The 17,330-nt window shown below is 40.8% G+C and overlaps 1 protein-coding gene across 2 annotated transcripts in view; it reads left to right on the forward strand.

Annotated features, from left to right (window-relative positions):
* The window catches only part of SEMA3C (semaphorin 3C), a 211,029-nt gene that overhangs the window by 125,381 nt on the left and 68,318 nt on the right, over positions 1-17,330 (forward strand). For both annotated transcript variants that reach the window (XM_068276189.1, XM_068276190.1), the window contains one exon: positions 4,440-4,502. In XM_068276189.1, the coding sequence (XP_068132290.1) occupies positions 4,440-4,502 (63 nt within the window). The remainder of the gene's footprint in view (positions 1-4,439; positions 4,503-17,330) is intronic.

Genomic DNA, 17,330 nt, shown 5'->3' on the forward strand with positions numbered 1-17,330 from the left:
ATGTAGGTGTGAGCTGGAGACCTATAGCAAACCTTTATGGGCATTTATGCTTTTCACTGCTTTAAAATATCCCTGAAGCAAACTTTGAAAGCAAACTTAAAAATGTAAACAGTAAAAAAGGTTTTTTTGCAGCGGCTTCATTCCCTTATAAACAATGCCAGTTGCCTGGCTGTCATGCTGAGCATTTGGCTTTTGTTGTTTTGAAGTCACACACCTGTAACAAGCCTGCAGCCAGTGGAGTCAGTCCAGAGTCAAAACCTCTGATCCGCATGCTTATTCAGGGCCAGGGACTTAAAGCACACTTGCAGTGAGAGGGATATAGAGTCTGACTTGCCTATTTATTTCCTTTAAAACAATGCAGTTTTTCTGGCTGATCTCCTGCCGCTAATCCTTTTGCCTCAGACCATGAACAAGCATGCAGATCAGGTGCTCTGACTGAATTCTTACTGGATTAGCTGCATGCTTGTTTCAGGTGCGTTATTCAGACACTACTGAAGCCAAGACCATCAGCAGGATGCCAGGCAACCTTAATTGTTTGTGGCAGGGGTTACATTTGAGTCTGCAGAAAATGTTTCTTTTTTTCCAGAGCCAAATCTGCAGTGTTTCCCGACAGCCAGCTGAGAGTAGCTAACTGTCGACAACAGGAAATTACACGATTTGTGTAATAAACAGCACTGCCGGTATTCCCACAGTGGGAAAATTAACATTGCTCCCATTGCACTGCGATTGTGCATTGTAAAGCATGGGTGTTTTCACGGCACTGGAAAATGGATGAGATTTTTCTAAATGTGACTTCTGCCTAAAAGGAAATAAATATGGTAGCCCCCATATGTCTCTTCTGGGGTACTCTAAAGTATTAGAGGCAGGGCAATAAGCACAGATGTCAGGCAACAGACATTGTTTTTTGGAAAATGAAGAGGACAGCCTTGCTCCCTATTCCTCTCACTTCATGCCCCCTTTAATTTGGTCAACAGATACTGAATACTATTAGCAGATTGTGTAGGTAAACCTTCATACTACATGGCGGTGGTAAAATTGGTTAGTGAAATAATGTGGCAGCAAATCTGCCAGAAAATATTATGGTGGCATTAGGCTTATGATTGGTTAGAAATAATGTGGCAGCAAATCTGCCAGAAAATATTATGGTGGCATTAGGCTTATGAGCCTAATAAGCCTAATGCCACCATAATATTTTCTGGCAGATTTGCTGCCACATTATTTCTAACGTGTTCAATCTGATTCCCGATTGATTTTCTATAGAAGTGAATGGAAAATCGATAGGAAATAAGATCGGACATGAAGGAAATCATCGATCTGGCAGTAAATTCACCAGAAATCTCATTGTGTGTACCAGGCATTGAGCCTGGTACCCACTTTCAATTGTTTTTTTTTCCTGTACACGCTGTTTTGTTTTGTTTTGTGATCCACATATGGGCACAGGGATTATCTTTGAAATCGCAGTGCTCCATTTAAAGGACAACTGAAGTGAGAGGGATTCGGAGGCTGCCATATTTATTTCCATTTAAACAATACCGGTTGCCTGGCAGCCCTGCTGATATATTTGGCTGTAGCAGTGTCTGAATCACACCAGAAACAAGCATACAGATAATGTTGCCAGATCTAACAATAATGTCAGAAACACCTGATCTGCTGCATGCTTGTTCAGGGTCTATGGCTAAAAGTATTAGAGGCAGAGGATCAGCAGGATACTAGGTAACTGGTATTGCTTAAAAGAAAATATATATGGCAGCCTCCATATAGCTCTCACTTTAGTTGTCCTTTAAAGTGATGCAATTCAATTTTACCCCAAATGCAAAGCATTGCCTTTTTTCATTTTCCTGGATTTGTATTTTTGTTAAAGTCAAAAGGAACTCAAGATAGTCACATACCAAATGTGGTGCTATGCGATTCTCTTGCCGTTTTTTTAAAGGACATCATTCACAAATACAGTAGTTAAAAAAATAACTAAATAAATCTGATAATGTGAACAGAACAGAAATAAAGTTAGAAAGAAACCTGTGATTCATGAAAAAAAAAAAGTTTTAATCACATTTCATTAAAACGTCAATATATGGTAAAATTGATGTATGACGGGAGTGTTGGAAGAACCAAGTGCTGGACCAACTGCTGCCTACCTTTATCGTATGCTATATTCCTGTTTGCTGCCCATCTGCCTTATTGCTAATATCTGACAAAAGCACAGCAAGTAATCTGCGGGAGATTAAACCCCGCAGATTGTTGCAGGCACATTCTGGGCAGCTGCACGAAGAGAACCGCGCACATATGCAAGTTTTTCTTTTTACTTCTACTTTTGCATTAAATATGATGATTGCATGATTCTTTGTCATGGGAATAATGCTGCACACTATTATGTAGGTTATAAGTAAAGGGAGAGCATTGACAGATTGTGTCTGCAAATAAGATTACAGTATTTGCTAAAAGCTTTACAAATCCCTCATTCACTGACATATAACAATCAGTCAGATGGTTTGTTTGTACAGTACAGTTGCTCTAGCTCTGCACGTGTCTGCTGACGAATCACTTATTTTAGTCATAGAAAAATCTCCATGGTGCAGTACATACAAATATTCCCTGCGTAATATTAGTTGCTGCAGTTAATTTTGAATATATTTTACCTTTCTTGTAATATGCCATGAAAATAAATACACATACATTTTATTTCAGCACTCCAGGGGTGTAGATATTATTCCAGGCAAGTTGAAGTGTAACGGTCGGGCATAAAATCAATGTTTTATTTTTATCTGCTAAACAAGTAATAAGGATGCTAACCAGGCTATCCAAAAGTTAAAATCACTATTACTTTTCTTGTTGATAAATGATCATTCCCCAGTTTACCTGACTTATTTGGTACACAGAAAGGAAGTTGCTGGGCATGCTGGGTTGTCCTTTTTTGCTTCTCTACTTTTCCTCTTTCTTAAGTAATGCAGCTTGATTGGCTGAAGCCTCTTTCCCTCCTGTTTTCTCCTCCGACACCTCTGTTCTTTTCTGATTGGCCAATATTTCTCATGCTGAGACAATGCACTGTCTATGCATACTGAGGCAATGCATACACAATCAGGCAGGGGAGAGTAAGGGAGGAAATTACATCAGGATTGGCTTCAAAATAGCCACAGTTAAAATGGGAAATGCTAATAAGGAATTTCTCTTTTTCTTTACTGTACAAAAATCACAAAAATCAAAATGTGGACAGTGCAATACATATGTTGTGTAAGTAGAGCAAATATTTATCTACTTATACTGTATATGTGTTTTTTTTCTGAGATTGTATGGCTGACAGCTCCTCTTTAATGAGAAGCGAATCAGAGGTGAAAATTGCTCTGGTCCTGAAAATAATGTGGACCTAGAGAGAAATGATTGTGTATAGGTTTGAAATGCCTTGTTAAAGCACACCTAAACTGAAAAGGGATATGGAGACTGATATTTGTACTTCCTTGTAAACAATGCAAATACCGGCAATCCTGTGCCTCCAATACTTTTATCCAAACACCCTGAAAAAGCCTGCAGATCAGACATTTGACTGAAGCCTGACTGGATTAACCACGTTCTTGTTTTCAGGTGTGTGATATGGACACTACTGCAGCCAAAGTTACAAGGGGAACAGCGCTTTCGGGCATCTATATGCTATTCTTTGTAATGATTCTTGCTCTCCCGCTCAGAACTTGCTGCTTTGGCACAAGAGAGGTTGTGCAAGTGTTTATGTGAGAGCATGGGAGTGTGTTCCTGCCAGCCCTCACTAATCATCATTGTATGTGTGTCACTGAGGGGGAGGAGTGGAGGCAGGAAGGAGTATGAATCACATGATGCTCCCACATGTGCTCTGTCTGACAGCCGCATATTGCCTGATGTCAGTGTTTACAAGTCGCAAAATTGCCAACTTTTAGTTGTTGGGGGGGGGTCACATTCAGCACCTTCCATAGAGTCCACTAGGCAACTTCCCAGGGCCCACCCTGTCAGTATAGTAAGTACAGTATGGAAATGTTTGGGGCCCCTTATTCATTTTTGCCCAGGGTTCCATTTGACCTTAAACTGTCCCTGACTATATTTATAAAGTGCAGTTATGCTTATCTCTACAGATCACAGGAAAGCTTTGCATTTCCATGGTGGGAATCGTTAATGTCTGAAGACTTTAATATTCCCATCTCTACGTGTCCGTTCTTGAAGTTATTAGACTTCTGTTAACACTAAAGTTCATATTCACACAGAGCATATTAAATTTCATTCCAGTCACAATTTACTGCATTTGGAGGTGTCTTCTACATCAATATAAAGCATACAGTGAATTGTGCATTGAGGATTTTTTTGCATATTCAGTCAGCTGTATGAATAATGTAACACCAGCTATAGTAAAAGTTCAGTAATACGCCTAAGTTGTTGTTTTGTATTATTCCTTAATATCTTTTTATTTCATTTGCAACCAGGTTTTCTGGCCGGCTACACCACACAAAGTTGAAGAGTGCAAGATGGCTGGCAAGGATCCCACAGTAAGTTACTGAGGAGAATGCTTGCTCTATGACTCAGAATGAGGCATCTGCAGCCAGGAAAGGAGAATGGAAGAGAGGATGTGACTCCCAGATATCTCCAGTAGTGAAGGCATTACTGCATGCCTTAGCAAATCAACCTGTTTGTGCTGCAATCCTAGCTCGTAAACATCATTTTAGAAATAACCTCTGTATCTTATTCTACCTAAACAGATGGTGTTTAACTCCTAAGCAAAAATCATGCCTAGAAACTGCTTCTTTGTCCTTATAAATATTAATGTATAAGCTCATTGGCGCATATTACGCTGCCTGCTTTACATGTGAAGTTTTTCTTTACAGAGAAACAGTTACTTCAGGTAATGTTTTTGTAGGAGTTAAAATATTTTCCCTCCTCTGGTGTTCTTATTTATGAAGTTGGCTCAGGATGTCTCCCCATGGAGATAAAATATTTTCTCAAGGATGGAAGCAAGATAAACTACCATACGTCTTTTATGTTCATTCTTGCAGAAAAACTTGCAAACACTACTTGTTTAGGCGTACGTACAAAAAGGGCGCCTGGACAAAAAGGGCGCGGGGTGTAAACTCTAAATAATAATTAATCATTAATAGGGTTTATAAATGTAGTGTGCTATATTTCGTTTACAAATAATGTTTAACAAAATTATAAATCATTAAATAATGTTTATGAAATCGGAAATTGTGAAAACGTTAATCTTCCCTGTTTCAAAAGTTAAACTTATAATTACGTTTATAAAAAAACCAATAATATATGTTTAATTGTTATAATTGTATATTATTGTGAATAACAGTCATTTATGGTTTGTTCTTATAATAAAATCTGAAAATATTGTTTATAAAGATGATATAAATATAACTACGTTCGTAATAAGTGTTGTAATACATTAGTAATTATTACTAAAATTTTACTAAAACTATACCTAAGCCTACTCTTACACAGAACCCTACCTGTACCTATCCCTAACCCCTAGACTCCCCTGTTGGTGCCTAAACCTAAGACCCCCCTGTTGGTGCCTAAACCTAAGACCCCCCCTGTTGGTGCCTAAGTAACCCTCCCTGTACCTACCCCTAACCCCTAGACCCCCCTGTTGGTGCCTAAACCTAAGACCCCCCTGTTGGTGCCTAAACCTAAGACCCCCCTGTTGGTGCCTAAACCTAAGACCCCCCTGTTGGTGCCTAAACCTAAGACCCCCCTGTTGGTGCCTAAACCTAAGACCCCCCTGTTGGTGCCTAAACCTAAGACCCCCCTGTTGGTGCCTAAACCTAAGACCCCCCTGTTGGTGCCTAAACCTAAGACCCCCCTGTTGGTGCCTAAGTAACCCTCCCTGTACCTACCCCTAACCCCTAGACCCCCCTCTTGGTGCCTAAACCTAAGACCCCCCTGTTAATGCCTAAACCTAAGACCCCCCTGTTAATGCCTAAACCTAAGACCCCCCTGTTGGTGCCTAAACCTAAGACCCCCCTGTTAATGCCTAAACCTAAGACCCCCCTGTTGGTGCCTAAACCTAAGACCCCCCTGTTGGTGCCTAAACCTAAGACCCCCCTTTATTATGTGGATAATTATGTTTTACTAATTGTGGATTAAAAAAATATTTTGCAATTTACGTTACGTACTGATCGCTTTATTTTGTGAATAATAATGTTTTACAAACAGTAAGGGATAAAACTTTAAATAATGTTTTAATTATTTAAATAAGATAAATATGTTTAGTATTTTCATAAACGTTATTCGGCACGGGTGCATTTTATAAACGTAAATCACCACAAGTTCAGTTATAAATCATTAAACAGCTCCGGGCGCCGTTTGTAAACTTTATTTAGCTCCTGGCGCCGTTTATAAACTTTATTTAGCTCCGGCGCCCTTTTTTCCTACCCGGCGCCCATTAAACGCTATTTATTATGGGAGTGAATGGCGGCGCCCTTTTTGTCCACTAGCGGCATGCGCCCTTTTTTCCCAGCTCCCTTGTTTAGAATCACACAGTGCTCTGTGTAGGTTATGCTGCAGGGTAAGCATTTGCAATTATCACAGCTTTATGTAGTTCAATCAGGAAGATTATTATTTTTTTTAAACGATGATCTGAGATTTCATTCACGTTGCCCCACTGGATGTGTTTAAAAAGTACCTGTAGTGAGAGGGATATGAAGACTGACCTATTTATTTCCTTTTAAACAATGCACATTGCCTGGCTGACCTGTACTTAAAGAGGATCTCCATCCTGAAAAACAAATTCCTGCAGCGCTGCTGACATGAAAAGTTATATTTACCTGCGGTGTCTTGTCCCATGAAGCCACCCTGAAGACCCTGCATCACTCCACTTCCACTGCTTGGCCCCGCCTCCACTCTCTCCTCTGAGAAAGAACGCCCGGCAATTTAATGCAGTAAATAGCTTGGATTTTTTCTCAGAGGAGAGGGGGAGGCGGGGCCAAGCTGCACAAGTGGAGTGATGCAGGGTCTTCGGGACGACTTCGTGGGACAAGACACCGCAGGTAAATATAACTTTTCATTTCAGCAGTGCTGCAGGATTTTGTTTTTCAGGATGGAGGTCCTGAATAAGCATGTACAAAAAAAAAAGCTAACAAGATTAGCTGCATGCTTGTTTCAGGTGTGTGATCCAGACATTCCTGATGCCAGAATGAATAGTAGAACTGCCAGGTAACTGGTATTTTATAAAAGGAAATAAATATGGCAGCCTCCATATGCCTCCCACTTCAGGTTCCCTACAAAGATGAATGCAAGGCAGTGACATTTTCAAACAAAGATGATAAAGAAAGATTTTTAGAAGCATTGTTGAAATGCCTATAGGTATATTGCAGGAGATGCTTTTTTTTCTCTTTTTTTTCCTTTTTAGCCTTTTTAATTGATGGGTTTTAAAGCATTTTGCATGGGAAGGTATGCAAGTGGGTGACACCTCTATATTACATGGATGTAGACCGCGAGATAGAGGTGTCACCTTCCCTTCCAGCTGTATGACTTGCAGAGCTGTATGTGTGTACTGTCATAGTTCACAGTTAGAAGATGAAGATATGACTCCCTCCTCTCCAGCATCTTTCAGGCTGGTAGAGTTGCTCCTGGATAAGTCAGAGAAGCTGGAAACCCATCAACTTCATAACTGTGCTGTGTAAACGCATATAGGCAAGATCTCTGTATAAGAGGGTCATTTCTCTGGCCTTCTATCTGTCCCTGCTATATTTAGAAGCAGTATTTAAGGTTTGACAACATAACACAGAATGTGGTGGTTTAAGCAAAAGAAGGTAATTCAGGGCTCCAGGGATCTGAATGACCTCTCCCTCGAAGTTGCGATGACTCTGAGGAGGAATAGTGTTTTGCGCCACCAGGGATTTGAGTGGCAGTAGGGTGAGCCATCATTCGGCTCTCCCTGCACCCAGCTGAATGGCGGCTTATAAGTATGCAAATTTTAGCCTACCCTCACTGAAAGCTGTACTGTTCCAGTTCTCATTTTACATCAAAAGTGTATTGGAAGTATTTGGAAATGGTGTTATATTAGATGTGGTGTTTAGCTTGGGTGCCTGCAGCCAGTGATCCATGGCATATGGTGGGTAGTAGATCATTCTGTGAACATCTGTTTTAACGGTGTTCAAACATTGCCTTACTGTTAGTTTTTTTTAGAGTGAAATGTAGCGTGGGCTCTGTGTACATTTGCTTGTAGCCGAGTTTATTTCTATACAGTAAAACTAAAAATAATAGACACAGGATTGATTTGAAAGTTTCTTGAGCTTGTTACACTGGAACGTCAGACCCAAGCCATAAATCCTGTCTGTTATTGCTCCTGCTCACTCAGCATCCTCCTGGAAATCCCCAGCAATTCCATCCTTCTGGTTTCTACAATATCACCTGTTATTTATTTTAGGAACTACGTTTTGAAAGTCATAAACTGACGGGACACTGTGTACGTTTACGCTAAATGAATAATCCAGAGGTTTTCTTACTAAGCCACTGTTAGTTGTTTTTTTAAATTTTTGTCGCAGCTTATCATATGTCTGGAGGTTACAAAAATAAATGTAAAAAAAAAAAAAAAATACCTGCAGACGGCTTCATCAATGAAAATGTGGTCTAAATTAGTAAGTGGCATGTGAGTTTTACTCCAAACACATGCAACTAGACCCGAGAAACCACCATGGTGGGGACATATGGTGGCCAGTAGGAACCACATATTCAGGCAATGATAAACGCATATCTTAACGCGGCTTGTCACCCAATAAAATGGAGCAAGGTCTCAATCAGATTCAAAAAAGAAATGTAAAGCCAGAAATAAAACATAAAATAGTTACAGATCAGCCAATTTGTTAAAAGTTAATGAAAATATGCTTTACAGATTTATTATATTCATCCTGTAAATACCAAATGAATTGCTCTCCTAATCCTGTCATGCAGATCAGATCACTAAACTTTTGTTTTTCTTAACATCTTAGTAAGGGGGCTTTTAGGACCATTGTAGTCCCTTACACACTCCAATGAGTTCTGGGTCACCATGAGCTTGCTGGTTAGTCTGTACCTCTCGGTGTTACAAGACCTACTGCATAGAGCCAAATTAATCCATGCCATGCACTGATGAGGATCAAACAATCCAAAACAGTCTGTATGCATGTTGGATTATTATGGCTCTGTACAAATTAACAAGCTGACACATCATTGCATTCCAGCGGTTCTGGAGGTGTGTTTAGCTTCTAAGGGTACAATGGTTAATTTGCATATATTCAGCAGTGTTGCTCTGGGAGACATCTCAAGCTCACTCCAACCTGAATTATCGCAAATTCTTTCTGTTTTAAGAAAGCAAACTTTTGTTTTTATTAAATATATAGGTGATGGAATTCTTCCATTATAGAAATTACACAACAATTTATATCAAAATTATCCATTACCAAATGTACATACAATTAAAAACAACAAGCAGGAGTAGGCTTTATAAGCCAACCTATTGTGTTCAGCGATATATATGCAAGAATATTATGCAGTACTCTCTGGCCAAATAATACACCACACAATTTCATGCGTCTGCGAATTCATACGCTAAAGTCCTCTGTATCGTGCTATAAGGTAAGTTGGGGGCCCCCTTAAGTTCAACTTTTAAGGCAACAAACAGTACTTGTATGGGATCCAAGCAGCAATAAGATTCCAGCTAATCACAGCATGAGATGTCTCTCAGACTCCAATGTTGTGCCATGTAAAAGGGGTTGATCTCACCCAATTTATCACACTGATCGCTCAGTCTTTCAACGGGATCCTGTCTCATGTCTGTCCTGTAGCAGTTCGTCAGTAGATGCAGACACCGCAGGGAATTACCACCCGGAATTGAGGCAATCGATTCAGCAGCACAGCTAATGTGAATGCTGTTGAACACTTGGCTGGTTGAAGCTCCACCCAACTACGCGTTTCGAGCTGCCCACTGGTTCTTCGTCAGGGTGTACCACACCCTGTGAATGTTTGTGGTTTTCTGCAAAACATGTACTGTTGGTGGGCCTTGAGGAAAAGGTTGGGGAACACTGAGAAAGTGACATTTCAATGTTGTTGAACAGTTACTGGTGTTCTACAGTCACATGACAAGCCGTGCAATAAGAGAAAAGATTAACCTGACAGATGCAAGTTATATTACACAGAGAGAGAATACCTTGCATGCGTATCTGTGTGTTGGTGTATATGTGAGTATATATGGTAATTTGTTCAGGTATCTCTATCAGTCTGGCGCTACTAGATATATTCTTATTTGCCTAGAGTTACACTTGATGATGCCTTAATGACATATCACTTATTTCCCTGATGTTCACTATATGAATTGACAGTGAGAGTGCACATTGTTTGGCACCGGACCATTCTCTTCAGACATGTTATTCCAATTTTCTTGCAGTGCCTTCGATGTGGAATCAGAACCAGACTTCCTGTTTTCCTGCTTACATGCTCACTGTGTTGCATGTGGATTCCACTCTTATGAGTTTTGAATTCTTTTAGGTCAAACTTCAAACAAACTTCGTCAGTTAGAAAGCACAGTGATTCAATTACTGAATGGATTTGTTTTCTGAAAATGAAACCGAGAAGAAGTGTGTTTAATCTCTGTGATAATTGTCCATAAACACATAATACATTTGGAGCTTAGTATACAGTTTTATGGTAGTTGCATTATTTTATGCCAGTTTGCCTCAATTTAATTCCTGAAAGTGGTTTCACATATTTAGCAAAGATTGTGTTCAGGTCACTTCCATAGTAACATGGTGCTCTGGCTTCTTGAGGACCAGAGCCTGGTTTTGTTTTGTTTTTTCCCTTGACTTTGTTCTCGCTATGTGATCACTGTAATTGCCTCACAGTCTTCACAGGAATTGGCTCTTAATCAGCGCAGGGAACTCAGCAGCATGTGCAAGCAAGAACAGCGGGAGCCTTTAGGTGTGTTTTCAAATAAAGGCATGGGCAAATTTGGGCACAGGGTGAACCTGAAAGCCTGTGCACCCTGCTGTAGCCAAATTCCTACCCATTCTAAATACTATTCCCACTCCAAGATGTGGTAACTTGGGGGGAGGGTCCTGGGCAACAGTGGTGGTCTTGAGGAGGACGTGGGAACCAGCCGGAGGTTCCAGAGGCTTCCCTTTTCATAGGTAAGTATCTAAGTTTTTTTTGTTTCCGTCCACCTAGGGTTTGCTTTAACTATGTGCTGTCCGGAAGTAACAGGTGTATGTGTGTTATAACTTTACCCTCTGAGTGCTTCCTCATTCCTCTTTCCCGAATAATGATTAATGGGTGTTTGCAGCACCTTGCTGTTTTCTGATGTAGAACAGCAGCCACTGTATCTAAATCTCACCTTCAGTGTATTTGAGGATGATCGGATATACTCAACTAACACTAACCTCAGGGACGTAGCAATAGGGGGTGCAGAAGTTGTGTGACTGCATTGGGGCCCTTGGGTCAGAGGGGCCCTCCCTCAACTTCAGTATTAGCTTTCTATTGGTCCTGTGCTCATAATAATCACTTCTATAGATACTTTGAATAGTGGTAATTATTAATAAACTGTTCCCCATCCCTCAGACACTGTAGTCGCCATTGGCAGGTTTTGGTGCACTGTATCAATTGTTATGTATAGAGTGCTTGGGGGGCCCCAATGTAAAACTTGCATCAGGGCTCACAGCTCCTTAGCTACGCCACTAACTAACCTATAAGAGGGAGATTTGAGTGGGTTGAATCATAAAACATGAACATGTTTTTCCTATATATCACTATTTTTGGTTTGCATGAACTCACCAACTCTCCACATGTAATTATCATTATTTAATTATACAGCACTGACATTTTTGAATGATTTATATAGTTCAGGAAAATGCCTTCTTTACACAGACATGAAATGGTAGGAAAGGGTAAAACAGTTCATCTGGAAAACAGTCATCATTTATATATATATCTTGTGGGGTTGGTTAGTCAATGTATTGTAATGTTTGCTCCTGACATGCACAGTTTTAATTACTTTCATCTTTCACAAGAGAAATAACTGTATTAGGCTGGTTTCAGCAGTGCTTACGGGAATATTTAGTGACATTAGAGGAATGCTGTTTGTTTGTTGTCTTTTGCAAATTACACATTTTTATTAAAAGGATTGCTGTCTACATGCAGTGTTCATTTAAAAGCACCAATAAGAGATCTCAATACAAAAGTGCAGGACTGCAGGAATCTGCTGCATAGTCTTGCATAGAGTAATTTCTTGGATTTCACTTTATCCCATACTTAGCCTGGATATCATCTCTAATATACCCTAGACATGAGGACAGGAAGCACAAGGGACTGCAGAAGTAAGCTGAGAGCAGGTTATGTAGTTTTATATGACTGGCTTAAAAGTGCTACTTTTAAATTATTTTAATAATTAAAGCAACATTAACTATCCTGTAAAATGAGAAAAACAGTGGCCTGGCTTGATAGTGACAACTGAAGGATTGCAATGCATTGATCTACAGGTCCATTCTGGGAATTAAGCTTAATTCATTAAGGTTTCATATTCTTATGTTTATGTGAAGGGGCGATGGCTGTGTGTAACGTGAGCCCAAGTGAGTAAGATTTTCCTTTCCTTAGCTAATTCACAAATTACGTGTGAAATTAGGCGGAGTGGCTCAGCAGATGCACTGTCATTTATCACGCACTAATAGCAAAATGATGAGAAAAACAAGCCAATGGATCATGGAGACAGCGAGAGAAACATGTAAATTTACGAGATGCACAACTAGACTGTGTAATACATCCACTTTAATTGCTAGTCACAAGGAGGTTCAGCCCAACACAAAAACTACAGCATATACTAAGGCTTCATCAATCCAAACAAAAGTAAAAGGTTATTTAATTGGACGTATGTGCATGTGAGACATACATGACCAAATCTACTTGTTCATTGCAGATCAGGATGAAATTTGCTTCCACTATCTGAGTTCTGGTCAAGCGTCTGCAGCAACACACTATTAAATAAACTTTTTTTTTAACCATTTCAGCCCGCAGGGATTTTTTACCTTATGCATCAGAGCAATTTTTACCTCCCAATCATTTGCTAATAACTTTATCACTACTTATCACAATTTATTGATCTATATCTTGTTTTTTCCGCCACTAATTAGGCTTTCTTTGGGTGGTACATTTTGCTAAGAATTTTTTTATAAATGCATTTTAACAGGATTAATAAGAAAAAAATGGTAAAAATTTATTATTTCTCAGTTTTCGGCCATTATAGCTTTAACCATTTAAAGAGAGTCTGAAGCGAGAATAGATCTCGCTTCAGACCTCATATATAGCAGGGGCACGTGTGCCCCTGCTAAAACGCCGCTATCCCGCGGCTTAACGGGGGTCCCTGTCCCCCCAAACCCCCTCCGTAATGCGGGGGAGCGCTTCCTGGTTGGGGCAGGGCTAACCGCCGCAGCCCTGCCCCACGTGCGTCTGTCAGCGCGTATCTCCGCCTCTCCCCTGCCCCTCTCAGTCTTCCTTCACTGAGAGGGGCGGGGGAGAGGCGGCGATGCGCGTCTGATAGACGCGACTGGAGGCAGGGCTGCAGCCATTAGCCCTGCCTCCAGGAAGAATATTACCAGCGACCATTTTCCGACCAACTTTTGCGGGGGGTGGGTTGGGGGTGAAGGGACCCCCGTTTAGCCGCGGGATAGCGGCGTTTTAGCAGGGGCACACGAAACGCGTAATGACGCAGCAAGCACGTTCGGACTAAGCCACGCCCACCCCCCGAGAGACGAGCTACCGATTACACCAGGACCGCGCTGCTGGCCACAGCGTGAGCACCATAGCTGCCGGGGATCTAAGCGGAAGGGCTTACCGCTGATAAGCGAATTTTATAATAGCACATTGTGAGTATAACTTTTAATGCGTAATAAACAAGTTTTTATGTTAATGCACTATGGAGCGCTCCCTGTTTTTGTTTTGAAGTTGCACACACCCCAGAGCTGTTTGGAGCTGAGCCAGGCATTGTGAACATAAAGACCGCAGAGGTTGTTTTGGATGACTGTTTGAGACCAGGATTGAAGCGCAGGGGTTATTTGGATTTCTAGGGGCACACGTGCCCCTGCTATATTTGAGAGCTGAAGCGAGATTTAGTCTCGCTTCAGTGTCTCTTTAACGGCATCCTATCGTATTAAAACGTCATGCTTATGTGAGAAAACGCGGAAAAGCCGTCGCGTGTACTAAGAACAAGGCGGCTGATTCCGCGTCCAACGCGGCGGTTGGCACGCATAGGCCTACATCTAGTAGTATGGCCGAACGCGGAGAAACCGCCGCATGCCTTGATAGCGGTGCGGCTGTTTCCGCGTCCAGCGCGGCGGGTGCTTTACATCACATGTCTGGTGTGGCTGAGACTGATAGCCCACACAGGTTCAGAAGACGCGCGCGCTGAGAGGCAGAACTTATATGACAGCCAGAAGGGAGTCAGCTGACGGCAGTACCACTTCCCATTGGTCCAGCACTTAGGGGAGGCGCTGGAGAGCGCTTTGTTATATATACTGGGTGCTGGTCATTCTCTGGTTGTCTGCCGTTGCGATCACTACGTGGTAGCACTCAGACCTTATTGTTAGAATCTGTGTTATCTCTGTTATACTTCAGACTAGTTCCAGGGTGTTGATGATCAAGGACCTCACACCCAAGATTAGGAATCTGTGTCATCATTCTGTGTTATACTTCAGACTAGTTCCAGGATGTTGATGATCAAAGACCTCACACCCAAGATTAGGAATCTGTGTTATCATTCTGTTATACTTCAGACTAGTTCCAGGGTGTTGATGACTACGGAGCTCACACCCAAGATTAGGAATTAGCATTACCATCCTGTTATTCTTCAGACTAGTTCCAGGGTGTTGATGATCTAGGAGCTCACAACTATACACTAGACATTGTTAATTATTTGTTATGACCTTATGCTTTCCTGACCTCTCTTCTGATCTCTGATTTGGTACTTCGCTATATCTGATACTCCGTTGCCAAACCTTGCTTGCCTTAGGACTCTGTATTGTCTCTTCCTCTGTATCTTATCTGTTTGTCTGTTGCCGACCTGGCTTGTCCGACCTCGAGAACTATCTCCTCTGTTTAGAGATATTCACAGATCTGTCAGTGACACTCCACCATTGGTGTCACTCACACTCTGGTCCTTCCCACTTTCAGTCTGACTCCTCTCCTTGGGGAGCCTCAGGCCATTGGAAGGAGCTTGTTCTTGGGCAGTATCTCTTACTGCCTTGCACCCTCGATACGGGTGCTCTCCTCAAAGTATTACTGTTGCACCAAACACTCATCTTACTCAGGTGTCCAGAGGTTAGAGATATATCTGATTATTGGTGATACTGCAGATCATCAATAATCGGGTATATATCTGTATTCTCGGTGATACTGCAGATCACCGATAATCAGATCCTCTCTGTGTTACACCAATCGTTACAGCTTACCGCTATTAACTGCAACATGACGTTTTAATACGTCGCGCATTCCCGCCGCTGCTACTGCCGTGTGCGCGCCGCTACCGCCACTGCTTCCGTCGGGATCCCGTGCTGGGTGATTGGGGAAGAAGACCGAACAAAAACAGGAAATGTAACAATTAAATAAAGTGTAGTAAAAAAAAAAGTGAACACTTCCTATAACGTGTTCACTAGCGCCATCTTGTGGCCAAAAAGTATATTACACCTACAAAATACATATATTTTCAGGTATATACACATCATTAATAAGATTACACTTCCAACCCCCCCCCCCCCCAAAAAAAAAACACTTGTAAAAAAAAAAATCAGCTTAAAAAAAATAAATAGTTGCCTTAGGAACTTTGTTATTCTATATTTTATGGGGGGAAATTAATTTTAATTTATTACATAGGGGGTTGTTATTATGGCCAGGATAAAAAAAAACAGAACAGAAAAATAACACTTATATTTCAAAATAATATACTGTCGCCATATATTGTGATAGGGACATAATTTAAACAGTTTAATCGGGACAACTGGGCAAATAAAACATGTTTGTTTTATCCACAGGAGAATGTTTAATTTTAAAACTATAATGGTTGAAAACTGAGACATGATTTTTTTTTCTTTTTTTTCTGTTTTTCTCATTAAAATGCATTTAGAATAAAAAAATTCTTAGCAAAATGTACTATCCACAGAAAGCCTAATTGGTGGCGGAAAAAAACGAGGTATAGATCATTTTATTGTGATAAGTAGTAATAAAGTTATTAGGGAATAAAAGGGAGGAGCACTGACAACTGAAAATTGCTCTGGTCCGTTAGGATAAAAACCCTTGGGGGTGAACTGGTTAAAATAATCCACGCTACTATAATTAAAACCTATGTTTTTTGTTTGCCCGTTTGTCTTGGTTATGACACCATTTAAACTTTGTCCATATCACAATGTATGGCGCCAATATTTTATTTGGAAATAAAGGTGCATTTTTCCGTTTTGGGTCCATCACTATTTACAAGCTTATAATTTAATAAATGTTCGTAGTATACCCCCTTCAAATGCATATTTAAAAAGTTCAGACCCTTAGGTAACTGTCTTTTTTTTTTCTTTTTTTTTTAATTGTAATTTTTTTTCCCATTAAAAATTTTATTTGGGTAATGTTTTGGTGTGGAAAATAAACAGTTAATTTTTCATGTTATTATATGTGTAAATTGTAATGTAAAAAATATGTAGATGTAGTTTTACTATTTGGCCACAAGAGTTTTTTTTCCTGCTTCTCAATAACCGGAAGCACAAGGGGGACGCTGAAAATGTTACGTGCAGAAAGACTGAAGCCTCTTGTAAGAGCGCTTCGGTTTTTCTGCTGGGGACACTGATCGGTGATCAGGAACCATGCTCCCGCTCACTGATCCCAGGGCTACCGGGGGACAGCACGGGGCGCACCCGCAATCGTGCACGGGAGCGCAGCAGAGCAGCCGCCCGGACATGAACACTAAAAAGCATTGAGATGTTGGTCGACTAGACTTAAAGGGCCAAAATACAGTATTTAGGTTTGTCCGTTACTGGTCACAGGCTCTAAGCAAACCTAAATTTGAAAATAAACGGATTAGATAAAGAATTGTATCTGTATTATTTTTTAAGAGGGCACTATGTTTAAAAAAAAAAAAAAAAAAAAAAAAAAAAGCTCTGAACCACCTACCAACATGTTTTGGACTACTACATATCCTGAGGTAGGCTTATGAAGGTTTTCTTTATTTTCAAAAGTTCCTCCTAAAAGCTAGTGGTGCAGTCCAGCTGCTATATTCTGGCACACAAGTAGGCAGGCTGGCCGGCATATTTGTGTATTTCCTTACAAGGGAGTGCTTGCACACAAGTAGGCAGGCTGGCTGGCGTCTTTGTGTA

Source organism: Hyperolius riggenbachi, chromosome 3 (assembly GCF_040937935.1).
Source record: "Hyperolius riggenbachi isolate aHypRig1 chromosome 3, aHypRig1.pri, whole genome shotgun sequence".
Taxonomy (NCBI): Eukaryota; Metazoa; Chordata; class Amphibia; order Anura; family Hyperoliidae; genus Hyperolius; species Hyperolius riggenbachi.